This window comes from Sarcophilus harrisii, chromosome 1 (genome assembly GCF_902635505.1).
Source record: "Sarcophilus harrisii chromosome 1, mSarHar1.11, whole genome shotgun sequence".
Taxonomy (NCBI): domain Eukaryota; kingdom Metazoa; phylum Chordata; class Mammalia; order Dasyuromorphia; family Dasyuridae; genus Sarcophilus; species Sarcophilus harrisii.
In genome coordinates, this window is record NC_045426.1 from 667,337,257 (window position 1) to 667,350,173 (window position 12,917).

The following is a 12,917-nucleotide window of genomic DNA, read 5'->3' on the forward strand; positions in this document are numbered from 1 at the left end:
GTGAAGAAAACTTTACAGGAGTTTGGCTTTGAAAGGGATTTTACATATATATATATATATATATATATATATATAGAGAGACAGAGAGAGAGAGAGAGAGAGACAGAGAGACAGAGAGACAGAGAGACAGAGAGAGACAGAGACAGAGAGAAACAGAGACAGAGGGGGGGGGGATAGCTGGACAGGATAGAAAGATCAAATGAATATTTTTTTATGGATGGGATTTGGAGGTGGAAACTGAGCTAGATATAATGGGTGTTAAGGGGTCTCCTCAATTTATCTATATTTTATTATTATTTATTGCTATATTTTCCAGTTGGAATGCATGTAATTTGGTTAACTAGGATGGCACAGAACATACAAGATAGATTTTGGCGTACTTGGTGAGAGGTGACGAGTGTCTGAATTAGGGCAGTGACTGAGTGAAGAGGACAGATGGGAGATATATTGTGTGGGTAGACTAGACAAAAAAATTAGCAATGAGTTGGATATGAAGGAAAGGGAGAGAGATTTATTCCATTCCAGATACCTCGAACTAGTGATTATGATTCGAAGCCAAGAGGACGTTGGAGATCCTTTATGAATGTGCTCCTTTCATGGAGGGGAAAGCTGAGGGTCAGAGAAGGCCACTGATTTACTCAAGCCTTTTAAGGATGGAATCAGGACAAGAACCTGATTTCAAGAGAGAGTCATAAGGAGACCAGGGAAGGTAAACATGAAGGGCAAATTTAAAGCCATGACTTAAAAATACCCCTTGTAAACAAATTAAAACTAGCGACTTCTGTGAACCGTGGGTTTCTCTTGATGCAATCACACATCTCTGTAACCTCTGCCCACGGACCAGATTTCACCAAAACCCATTAAAAAGTGATGAGAAGTTCTGCCCAGTATAAACTTTATTAGGAGAGAGTGGCTAGCACTTTCCAATGCCCATCACACATCTTCAAAATATAGCCTTGGTTAGGTTTAATGTGCTCACATCAAACCCGTGAGAGAGCTGGGACAGACTGTCCCCTCATTTTACAGAAAAGGAAAACTGGGACCCAGAAGGGAAGGCTCTCCTTTCTGCACTGCCACAGTTCCCAGGGATCTCACTGAGGGATGGCCTTCCGCAGGGAAGGGACCTACACTAATCTCTGAAGTGACTTATCTAAGATGACAGAGGCAGAAAGTGGCGGAGCAGGATTTGAATCCAGATCCTATAAGGCTCAAGTCCATTGTTCTTTGCCAAGTACCATAAGACTGTAAACTTTCCTTAGGGGTCCCTTCTCAGGCTCTTTTCCCCAAAGCATTTTGCTTGTCAGGGGGGAAAAAAGAATGGTATTAATAATCTGTAAGGGAAAAAAAAAGTTGTGGCTCTGGGGGAGCAGAAAAACGCATGAATTTGAAGGCATGTGGAGGCAGTTGTAACCCACTTGGGAAACCTCCTCTTTATTGGGACTCAGGTGACTTCTACCCTAAGAGCTGGAGTTCTGTGTGTATAACCCTTTGGGTTTTGTAATGTGCTTTCTATACCTCATCTCATCTGGGATATGGGTGATGGGTCTGGGATGTGACTCACTAATGGGGGCTCAGATAAGGCCGGTGACTTGCACGCGGCCCTAGTGAAGCAGGGGCCTTGATGGGGCTTGCCCAGTTTTACATGTGGACCCGTCTGTCTTCCACCAGACCACTCTTCCTTAACTTGCAGCCCATTTTATCTCTCTTGTATTAGGTTTCTCCTCCCTGAGGCCGCGAGCCCAGGAGGGCCTCAGCTTGCAAGGCACAGTGACTAAATAAATTTGTTAAAAATTAAAGACACAAAGAAAAACACTGAGCAGGAAAAAGGAAGGAAGAAAGGCACAGAATCCTGGGGGGAGGGGGGGGGGGAGGAGACAACCACATAAAACTAGAGAGGCCCCAATTACCCTAGTTCAGTCTAGAAATACTCATGGAGGAAGGGGAGTTGGAGAGATCACTGGAGCACAGGATTTGGGCTAGATGGGATTTCAGAGACCTTCTTGTCCAGTAGGGACATTATACGGATGGGGAGCCTGAGGCCCAGAGAGCATCAGGAGATTGCGATCTCCAGGTACCCGAATGCAGACCTCTTGTGGGCCCTCTCCCAGGGAAGGAGTCCCGGCGTTGGGGAGGGAGTAGATAGTGACAGAGAGGAAACTGAGACGGGAGCCAGGATTCAGTGCGATTAAGGTTCCGGGGAGGGGGGGTGGGGGTGGAGTTTCAGTTCTCCATCCCAGGGAAGCCTAGATAAAGGAGAGCAGGTTTGTGAGCCTGCAGTGACCCTGAAGTCTGAGGAGGAGTCTCACTCCCCCCCCACCCCCCCATCCCCCCCCCCACAGAGACACTCACACATATACACACAGACACTCAGACACACACAGTCACACACTGGTTGCCCAGCGGTGAGTGTCAGCAGGAGAAAGCTTTAAAGAGCAGGGACGGCATTGTCCCCAAGGATACCCACACCCTCAATTAGCCTCCTGAGCCCCGAGCCCGCAGTAGGAGCTTTAATGCTGGGACTGAATGGTTGGTCAGTAAATACTTTGTAAGCGCCTACTGTGTGCCAGGCATTGGGTTCCCCCCCCCCCCCGGCCCTCCCCGAACCCTGTATCTCTTGGTGAGTCCGTGGCGTGCGCCGGGAGCCCGGAGGCGCCGCCCGCCCCCCTCCTCGCCCCAGCGGCGCCCCTGGCCGCCGCCACTCCGCCCGCCGCCGCGCCACGCGGAGCCAGCCTGGAGCACGCGGGGACCGGTCCCCGCGGGGCGGGGCTCGGGTGTCCGGCAGGTGGCGCCGCTGAGCGCGCCCGGGAGCAGGCAGATAAAGTCGGGGGGGCCGCGCGGGGCCGGGACCGCTATGGGGCTGGCGGCTGCGGGCGGAGGCGGAGGCGTTGGGGCGCTGGAGCTGGCGCTGGCGCTGGCGCTGGGGCTGGGGCTGGGGCTGGAGCTGGGGCTGGGGCGGGCACTCCGGGAAGACAAAGGCTGCGGGGCGGCGGCGGCAGAGGCGGCGGCGCGGGGCAGGGCGCGGCGCTGAGGCCGCCCGCCGGGGGCGCAGCGCGCTCGGAGCCCCGGCCCGAAGTTGGAGCGCGCGGGAGCCCGGCCGGCGGCAGCTCCGGACAGCACCGGCGGAGCCCGCGCACGGGCAGGGCGGCCAGCCGGTGAGCCAGCCTACGGGGCGCCCTCGGCGTTCCCCAAAGTTTGCGCCTTCGTGTCGCGGGCTGGGGCGCGGGGGACAGCCCCAGTCTGGAGGCGAACGGGAGGCGGCAGGCGGGAGGCGCGGGGCATTCGGGGACCATCCCGGCGTGGATCCGGAGGGGGCGCGACCCCTTCTGACAGGCCCCTTCTGGGAACTGGGGAGCTGAGAGAGGCTTGGGGGACGGAAAAGGAGGAAGCGCCCCCTCCCATTCTCCGTTGCTAGCTCGGGAGAAGGAAGAAGATGGGGGCTGGCAGAGAAGGGGTTCCGAGCTCCGGGACCGGAGATGAGGAGGAAGATGAAAGGGAGCCAGAGTAAGACAGAGTAAGCGTCCCTAGGCACGCGGGAAATGGGGGAAAAGATAGGGGGGAGCCAGGCAGAGTCAGGGTCCCCAGCCACGGAACTGGACATGAAGGAATAGGTGAGAGGGACCCCGACACAGAAAGGCTTGGGTGGCCCGGGGAATCAAAGCAGTTGGAGACACTTCTTGGGCCTCAGAGTCCCAGCTTTCCTAAGCCTGGGCACAAGAGTGGGGGGGACTCAGGGTGGGGGACTCTAGGAGCCTCACCTCCCCCGTCTCTGAAAACGCCTCTGCCCAGGGCTAGTTGTATGTCCCAACTTGCCAACTCAACTCAGCAGCTGCTTCCTACTATGGGCACCACCCCCTCTGTGCCCAGCCCAGGTGTCAGGGTAGGAGGAGGCTGGGTGTCCCACTAGCCAGGACCTTAAGGCCCTGGGCCCGGAGAAGGGTTTCACTGCAGGGGCCCCGGGAAGCTGTGACCTTGGGGGCAGGGCAGCCCCCGGGTGATCTGATTTCCCAGCACTAGGTGAGCAGACACTTTTTTTTTGGTACTGGGTTGTGGGCTCTTGGAGGATTTTGCCCCCTGGTTCATTGGATCGGGGCTCTCTTAGAACCCTTAGAGTTTGGAGTCAATAGTCCTAGATCTACACCCTGCCTACCTCTCATGGGGTCTGGGGTTATCAAACTGCAGAACTCCTGATCTGGAAGGAACTCTCATCCAGCACCCTGATTTTACAGAAAGAGAAACTGAGAGGAAAAAGAGAGAGAGAGAGAGAAACAGGCAGAAAGAGAGAGAAACAGACAGAGACAGACAGAGACAGATAGAGACAGAGAGAGACAAGGGGACAGAGAGAGAGAGAGAGAGAGAAAGAGAGAGAGAGAGAGAGAGAACGGAACTTGCCCAGAGTCATACAACAAGTCAGTGGGAAAACTAGAACTAGAAAGTAGATTCAATTTCTAGTCCTGCTTTTCCTAGCCCAGCAGAGCTGATCTGGCTTCTGACCCCAAAGAACTTTTTCAAAACAACAGAACAATCCCAAAGAGCCCCCTGGGAGTGGACTAGAGCCAGCTAAGAGAGAGGGGTGGGGTTTACTAACCTTTGGGATGGCACCTCTCACCCTGTCCTACAAGGAGCCCCCAGAGCACTAGCAGGGGCGCAGAGGAGATAGGGAGCCCAGATCAAATTGGGAACAGCAGGGATGAGGAAGCTCTCAGGGAGCATGGAGGAAGGGGAAGTAGGCTAGGCAGGGGTCTCAGTTCATTATTTCCTTCTAGAAAACCTTGACAGGAAGCAGAAACCAGGAAGGGGTGGGGGTTGGAAGTGGCAATATACATGGATGGGGGTTGGCTACCCCCCAGGGTGGGGGCGGAAGGGGGTCCGGTTTCAGGCCGTGCCCATGTGACCAGCACAGCTGCAAAGGGAGGGAAGGGAGGGGAGGGAAGGGAAGAGGGTCTGGCTGGGTGAAGGGAATTCTCTTGAGTGGGACTGAAATACCCCCAAGCTCCCTCGGGATCATCGTCTTCACAGGGATCCACAGATTGAAGGGGCTTCAGCCAATTTAAGCCCCCCTCTCTCTCCTGCCTAGACCCTAGCAGCAGGTTTGTGGGTGTGTTTGCATGTGTATGTGTGTGTGCCGGGGGTGGGGGAGGTGGTATTAGAGACTTCTGGGTTCTGAGAGAAAAAACCGTAATAAGGGAATATTGGATGGAGGATCAGGCCCTAGGATTGAATTTCATCTGAATGCCTTATCACTTGTGACCTTGGCAAATGCTTAACATTCCGGGTTCTGGTTAGTTCCCCCTAAAACAAGGGACTAGAATTCGGGAATCTCTAAGATCTGTTTCTGTTCATAGCCCCGGTTCCAGGCCCCCATCAGCGTTGTGGAAGGTCTGGGGTACAAGGAAGTGTTGAGTGAAAGTGATGGCTATCTACTGCCTCACCAGGTCCCTCAGAGCTTTTGGTCTCTCCCCATCCCCTTCCAGGAGAGAGTAGAAGTACCGGCTCTGCCTCTCCTTCCCTCACTCTGCCCAGCCTGTGGAGCTCGTGTTAGTTGGCTGAAGGAGGCTCCATGAGTCCCAGTTAGTGTTGGGAGGGGACAGGGTGCAGGGAGCAGGATGAACTTTCTCCTTGGCCTGGGATCTGACCTGAAGCCTCAAGCCTTAGTCCTTGGCTCTCTGTATCTGAACAGGGGATCCTACATTTTGGAATTAACAGCATCATCCAGCCCGGTTATCTAATCTTACAGAAGAAAAACGGAGGCTTCCTGAGGCTTACTCAAGGTCATATTAGTCATTGGTAACAGAGGCAGCTTTCACTTCAAGGTGCTGACCCCAAAATGTACCGTGTCAGGGTGCCTTTCTTTAGGCAATGAGAGGGAGGGGCTTCCTAGGCTGGGGGTTTCCAGTCCAAAGGAGGGCAACCGGGATGGTGAAAGACCTGGGACAGGGATGTGCTGGAGCCAGCTCCAACCTGCTCGCCCTCCAGGCAGCCGGCAGATTTTCAATAATGTAATTTACTTCTAAGAAACCGACAAGGGGCAGGTAGATGGTGCAGTAGATAGAGCGCTGGCCCTGAATTTAGGAGTTCAAAGCTGACCTCAAAACACTTAACGCATCCTAGCCGTGTGATCCTGGGCAAGTCATTTAACCGCAATTGCCGCAAAACAAAACATATCATGTATCAGGGCATGCTGGTGATTGGTTTTTTGAAATTAACAAAGGCCTGCTCGGTTATTGTTGTTTGGTTTTGAAATTGACAAAGGCATGCTTGATTATTGGCTTTATTTATTTATTTTGGAGATTGACAAAGGCCTGCGGGATGATTGGAGGTAATGTACGTAATGGAGATTAAATTTAAAAGTGTGTTGCGAGTAATTTCTCCCTGTTGTTAAATAGTAACCAGCATGTCATGCTGTGAAATGAATAGTTAAAGGAGCCCAGGAAGAGTAGGGGCTCAGTAAATGCTTGTTGACTGACTGGTGTTCATCCTAGAGAAGAGATTTAGCGGAGAGCGCGTCCATCGTCAAGGACATGAAGGATGGTCTAGGGGAGAGGGTCGAGGCTCACTCTGCTTGGCCCCAGAGCACAAAACCGGGAGCAGGGAGTAGACTTGGTAGGGAGATTTTGGTTCCACATAAAGAAAAATTTCTAAACTTGGGTTGAGCCCAAGTTGACTGGACTGCCTGTGGAGGTGCCGGCTTCCCCCACATGGGAGGATTCCTGATCAGGTCGGCCTTGATGCTTTTGGGGGTTCCTTCTGTACTTGGCTGTCTGGATTCATTTGGACTCCTCTCCCCACCAGGGACCGACGCCCAGGGCCCAGAAGCCAGCTCTCACCTTGCCCTGAGCCCCCTCACTCGGCTCCTCTGCTTCAGCCTGACCAATGTCCACGAGGTGAGCCAAGAGCCCCGGCGCCCCCTCCCCCGGTTCAGGGAGCCCCTTTTGGGGAGCCCCAGTGCTCCCTGCCCCGTCCGTCCCCCGGGGCTGAGCTGGCTTTTTCTGCAGGGAGCAGCCCCTCTTCAGCACTCGGGCCCATGTCTTCCAAATCGACCCAGCAACCAAACGGAACTGGATCCCCGCGGGCAAACATGCCCTCACCGTGTCCTACTTCTATGATGCTACCCGGAACGTGTACCGGATCATCAGCGTGGGTGGGACCAAGGTCTGTGACTCCTCTGTGTGTGTGTGTGACCCCGTCTCCCCCTAGCCCTGACGCCGCATATGTGCCCTTAACTTTCCTGGACTCAGTTTCCTCGTCTGTCAAGTGAGAGAAGGTCCCTTCCGACCTGAAATGTAAGAAACTGTTTTCTTTGCCCACCCCCGACCTCCCTCCTGGCACCAGCTTGGACACAGCTATCTGCCTTTGCGAGGTTCACACCCGGACCTAGCTGCTTGGCCCCCGCACCCAGAGCTCTTCTTCTCCCCAGTGGGGAGAGCCCCAGCATCCCAAGTCCAGAACTTGTCCCTGTCTGGCCCTGAGAGCGCGCAGGTAGAGGGCCGCAGTCACACCCATGGACATGCACACACACACTCACACCATGCACACTCACACTGCACAGACATGCAGTCACAGACAGACTTACATGTGCATGTAACACTCATGCACACAATCACAAGTGCATGATGCACTCACACATGGACGCACACTCACACATGCACACACAATCACACAGACTCACACTCCCGTGGCCTGTACTCACAATCACAAGCACTCACACAAAAACGCACACTCCCATGGAGGTTTCTTGTGACTCCCAGGGAACACTAGCAAACTGTTCTCCAGATTCCCGGGCCCTGCCCCATCTGCTTCCTGGCCCTTTTTCTCCCCAGGCCATCATTAACAGCACCGTCACCCCCAACATGACCTTCACCAAGACTTCCCAGAAGTTCGGCCAGTGGGCGGACAGTCGGGCCAACACAGTCTATGGGCTGGGCTTTGCGTCGGAGCAGCATCTGTCCCAGGTCTGGGGGTGGGAGCGCAGGAGGGAGGGGCTGGGGGAGCTGGGGTGGGGACAGGGAGGGAGGGAGGGAGAGGAGGAGGGCCCAGTGCCCCAGACCCCTTTCTCCTGACCCCCACCATACCGGTCTAGTTTGCAGAGAAGTTCCAGGAGGTGAAGGAGGCGGCCCGGCTGGCTCGAGAGAAGTCTCAGGATGGTGGGGAGCTCAGCACCCCAGCTCTTAGCCTCTCCTCCCACCAGGTCAGGCCCCCTACTAGGGTGAGTGGGATGGGGAGGAGAGAGAGAAGCTAAGCTGGAGCCTGCTTGCTGGGGGCCCATGCAGAAGCACATCATGTCCTCAGTCTCCCCTCCCTTCGTTTCCTCAGACCCTCCCTCCGGCCCCTGGACTCTTCCACTTCCTTCCCTTTAATCTGATTTAGTGTGAGCTGCCACAACCTCCCCCCCTCCCAAGGCCCAGCCTTGTTCTGGGGCCTGAGAGAGAAGAGAGCCAGACTTAGTTCTGGCCTGGGAGCTCCTGGGCCGTGAAGAAAGGAAAATCCCCATCCAGGAATAGGAGGAGTGGGCAGCCCTCACCTCAGGCCATCATAGTCTGCAGGGTGCTCTAGGAGTGTCCAGTTTGTGCCTAGATGTCAGAGGTGGGAGGCCCTTAGGCCCCAGAATGTCAGAGTTGGGAGCTTTCTGTCCCTCACTTCTTGTTTCTCCTGTTGCTCTTTCTCCCCTTGGTGTGGCATTGGGAGAGCTCTGCCAGTCTGTGCCCGCTGTTAGGGTTACCTTCCCCCTTCCGCTCCCGTCTCTAACCATCGGTGAGCTCGCTGACCCAGGCCTTGGGCTTCTGGATTAGAAAGGTGTCTGCCGCTGGCTTTCCAGCCTGAACTGCCCATCCTCACCGACCCGAGCTGGCCTTTCCTGAGCACCCACTGGTCCCTGCTTTTGCCCCCTCCCCAGAGCCTACCGTCCGGGGTTGGGAGGCCCCTCCACAACCTATCCTGCTTCTCTGCCAGGTGCCCCCGAGCCCCTTGATTGGCACCAACGGTCCCGGGGATGAGAAGCTGTTCCGAAGTCAGAGTGCCGATGGCCCCGGCCCCACCGAGAGGGAGCGGCTTAAAAAGATGCTGTCAGAGGGGTAAAGGGGTAGCTCTTCATGGGGGGAGGGGAGGTCTGTGCCCATCTGTACACACCAAACAGCCCCATGTTCTCACCCATGTATACATGTACATCACACTTATCCCTACACTCATGCACACACTCACCCCTGCACACTTGTATTCACACCTGCCCCTCACTTACCCCCTGCGCACTTGTATTCATACCTGCCTCTCACACTCACTCCCTGCGCACTTGTATTCACACCTGCCCCTCACTTACCCCCTGTGCACTTGTATTCACACCTGTCCCTCACACTGGTTCACCCCCTGTGCACTTGTATTCACACCTGCCCCTCACTCACCCCCTGCGCACTTGTATTCGCACCTGCCCCTCACTCACACTCAGACTCCCCGACATTCACAGCCCACTCACACATCACACTGCCCTCCCCATCTCCCACATCTCCCAGGCCTCCCTCTGGCCCTGCTCCCCACACTTCTGCGTGTCTCCCCAGCTCTGTGGGCGAGGTGCAATGGGAAGCTGAGTTCTTCACCCTTCAGGACAATAACAACAAGCTGGTGGCCGCCCTCCGGGAGGCGAACACCAATGTGGAGCGATGGAAGGAGCAGCTAGAGGCTTATCAGGAGGAGACAGAGCGGCTCCGGCTCCGGGTAGGGCTGAGGGTGCCATGACAAATACCTAAGGCAGGGAAGTGGGGACTTTGCCACAAGGTGTTGCTCTCTAGGAAAAGACCCGAGTTTCTTGGCGTTTCTGTCCACCATTGGAGGCAGGGGCAGCTGAAAGCACAGGGTGCCCAGCCCCCAACATCCCATCTTTGTTGGGTGGGGAAAGGATCTCTCTGGTCTGAGAGTAAGACCAGGGTTCCTCTGGGACCACCCTGATTTAGGAGCTCGGGGCCTGCTGCCCCTCCTCTCCTGGGGCTTGCCAGGTTACCTTTTGTACTCGGGGGCCCACCTGTCTCCTGTGCTGAATTTGTCCTGTCATAAGAATTGTGCCTGCTGCGGGCTCTGATCCTCAGGGAGGCCCAGGGACAGCTCCCGCCCTCAGGAAGCTCCTATCTGAGACTGAACAAGAATAGGCGGACACTGTTGGGGGGAGGAGGGTGCCGGGAGAGGAAGAGGGACACGGGCCTGGGCCAGCATGCTCTGCCTTCCAGGTGGCCGAACTCGAGGCCCAGGGGCCCCCCGAGACAACTGGGGAGAGCGGGAAGGATGGGCTGAGCCAGAGGCTGGAAGAGCTGGAGATGCTGATTAAAGCAAAGGACGAGGTGCGTGAGCCTGGACGTGGGGCACGGAGGGCTGGGGGCAGGACTGGGCCCTCTTTTCACCCTCTTCACTTCCATTTCTATTTGGGCTCTGGAAAGCACTTTTCTCATGACACCCAAGGAGATGGGCCCATTAGTAGTAGCGTTCTTGTTTCTGAGAGGGGGTGCCTGAGGCCCCTAGATCATGGTCACGAGAAGAGTCGGGGGGCTCCCAGGTCAGGGAGCTTCCCCCTGGCATCAGCCCTGCTGCTTCTCTAACCCCCTAACTTCTTCATCCCTGACCTTTGACCCTTGCACCAGACACCTGACCCTCCACCCTGACTCCCAAACCCGACCCCTCCCACTCTTAGGAGATCCAGATGTTGAAGAGCCAAAAGGGCAGCCACCGGGAAGCCGAGAGTGAGCGGGAACGGGAAGAGGCCCTCCAGAAACTTCAGGTGAGCACGGAGGCTGGGACCGAAGCGCAGGCTCCCTGGGGTGCCCCGGCCTGTGGTTTGCTACATGGGTGAGCTGTCCTGGGAGAGCTGGCAGGATGCCAGAGGTCCTGGGTAGCTGTCAGTTGCAAGCCTGAGCAGAGCCAGGGAGGTCGGAGGAGCCTGGGATCCTGGGGTGCTGACCCAGAGCCAGAAGGGACTTACTTCCCAGGCCAGCTTCTCCCCAGCTTCCATTTCATCCTGGCCAGGAGGCCCAGAGGGGCTGGTCCTGAGTCACACAGGGAGTAGCTGTCATGTGGCCTTCAGGGCTGTTTCCACTGGACCTCCCTCTACCCCCCAACAGAACTCAGCCAGAACTAGTAAAGGTCATGGTTAGGAACCTTTAGAGTGAGGGGAGTGGTGGCTGGGAGGGAGGTTATCATGGAAAATGGGGCCCCTATCTGTGTAAGGGGTTCCCAGAGGAACCCGGTCTAACTCCCAGACCACAGAGATCCTTTCCCTGCCCAGCAAAGGTGGGATGCTAGGGGGCTGGGCGCCATGTGCTTCAGCTGCCCCTGCCTCTACCACCCTGCCTTTCCCAGGCCCCTCTGGACTTCATATTAGGGTGGGGGGCCCATAAGCCTCCTGGAGGCAGAAATCCCAATGTTTCCTCCTCATGCCAGGAGCTGGAGAGCCGGTACACGGAGATGGAGCGGCAGTTCCAAGGCACCCAGAGAAGCCTGGAGGAGGCTCGGGGGGAGCGGGAGCGGGCCCGGGCCGAGGTGATCAGGGCCACCGAGCTCCTGGATGTCAAGATCTGCGAGCTGAGCGAGCTGCGCCAGGGCCTGGCCCGCCTGGCTGAGGGCACCCCATGACTGGCTGTGGAATAGGGCAGCTGGGCCGAGGTGGGGGAGTGCCTGGATGCTCTCCTCAGCCCCCAAACCCGGCCCAGATGGGGTCTGTGGTGGGTAAGGGGGCACAGCTTTCATAGTGGGGTGGGATGGTGGCAATTTTTTTTCCGGTAGTTTTATATTTAAAGCAATCCTTCCCTCAACCCTTCCAGCTCCTAGTAGGAGACTGGACTGGGGAGCTCCAAGCCGACCCAGCCAGGCCTGCCTCTGAGTCACAGGAGGGAGACTTCCCAGGCCGGAAGCTCGGGGCTGACTCAGCCCCTCAGACTGGGGCACGTCCTGATGGACTGGGGGCAAGGGCGGGAAGGGAGGGGGCGGCAGCCTTATTAGGATTGGAGAACCTAGAGCTCTGGCCCCTCCCAGGAAGGGAAAAAGGGCAGGAACCTGGTTGACTCCACATATTCCCCCAGCTCTGCAAGCTCTAGAAATGATCATTCCCCTAAAGCTGGCATGAAGGGGATATCTGTCCCAGGCTGGATAGCAAATGTCCCCAAGAAGGGCAGGACCTTAATTCCAACTCCTCTCCCCATTAGATAGGATGGCCTAAGTTAGGGGACCCGGGCAGGACTACTGCCGGGGCAGCTGGCTTCCTCTTCTAGCACCCATGGGAGAGGAAGGGATGGGGTGGGGGTGGGGGCAGTGCTGAGGACTACAACTTTGGTTGGGGAGGGTTCATTTGTGAGATTTTGGATTTGTAGGTTTTTTAGTATCTGGGCAATGGCTGCCCAGGGAAATTAAATTTCTAAACCTACCAAGCCTCTATCCTTGTTGTTTACTCAATTCATGTATTTATTCACCCAGTCATCTCTTTATGGAAGGTTCCTGAAGAACCTTCACCCTTTGGCACACTTTGCACTCCAGGGAATTTGGGGCTAGTTGCAGCCCCTCCCACGAAGGATCCCAAGATAGTGTTTTCAGTGTCCCCTGGGTAGGGCCATCCCCGGCAATAACCAACTTCCATCCCCAACCACTCCCCAAAATGAATCCGACTGGAAGAACATGGAAAACCATCTAGTCTAAGAGTTCTACCTTGGGGCCATGAACATGGGGGAAAATTCCAGTTTTATTTCAAAAGAATTAATTTTTCTGGGTAATTTTGTCTGCACTTAAAAACTATTGAGAAGGGAATCAGAAGTTTTGCAGATCTGATGGTCAAAGAGATGCACGCTCCGCAAAGATGGTGAGCTACTCTCTGGTCCCACACACTCACTACCTTTTCAGCAAGTTTTATTGATGTCTTTAATTTCTACAAAGTGAACCTTTTCCCTTTGACTGCA

At 55.7% G+C, this 12,917-nt stretch overlaps 1 protein-coding gene across 3 annotated transcripts; it reads left to right on the top strand.

The window, feature by feature from the left end:
- The first annotated feature begins 2,981 nt into the window (after positions 1-2,981).
- HOMER3 (homer scaffold protein 3) lies at positions 2,982-12,391 on the top strand. 3 transcript variants are annotated; one of them, XM_031948172.1, is made up of 10 exons: positions 2,982-3,152; positions 6,790-6,881; positions 6,993-7,149; positions 7,818-7,949; positions 8,078-8,203; positions 8,947-9,068; positions 9,546-9,702; positions 10,209-10,319; positions 10,667-10,753; positions 11,413-12,391. In XM_031948172.1, exons 2-10 carry the CDS (start codon positions 6,871-6,873, stop codon positions 11,602-11,604), a joined length of 1,095 nt encoding a protein of 364 aa, XP_031804032.1. In that variant the 5' UTR covers positions 2,982-3,152; positions 6,790-6,870; the 3' UTR covers positions 11,605-12,391. The 3 variants fall into 3 exon arrangements, with proteins under 3 accessions (XP_031804032.1, XP_031804034.1, XP_031804033.1); XM_031948174.1 differs by having other exon boundaries at positions 8,078-8,185; XM_031948173.1 differs by lacking the exon at positions 2,982-3,152 and adding an exon at positions 3,993-4,014.
- The last annotated feature ends 526 nt before the right edge of the window (positions 12,392-12,917 follow it).

What these genes read in the sequence shown, in the direction of transcription:
- HOMER3 (XM_031948172.1), top strand. An exon ending in CAGAGCGGCTCCGGCTCCGG is followed by an intron (nt 9,703 to 10,208) that starts GTAGGGCTGAGG and finishes TCTGCCTTCCAG; the next exon opens with GTGGCCGAACTCGAGGCCCA. An exon ending in TGATTAAAGCAAAGGACGAG is followed by an intron (nt 10,320 to 10,666) that starts GTGCGTGAGCCT and finishes TCCCACTCTTAG; the next exon opens with GAGATCCAGATGTTGAAGAG.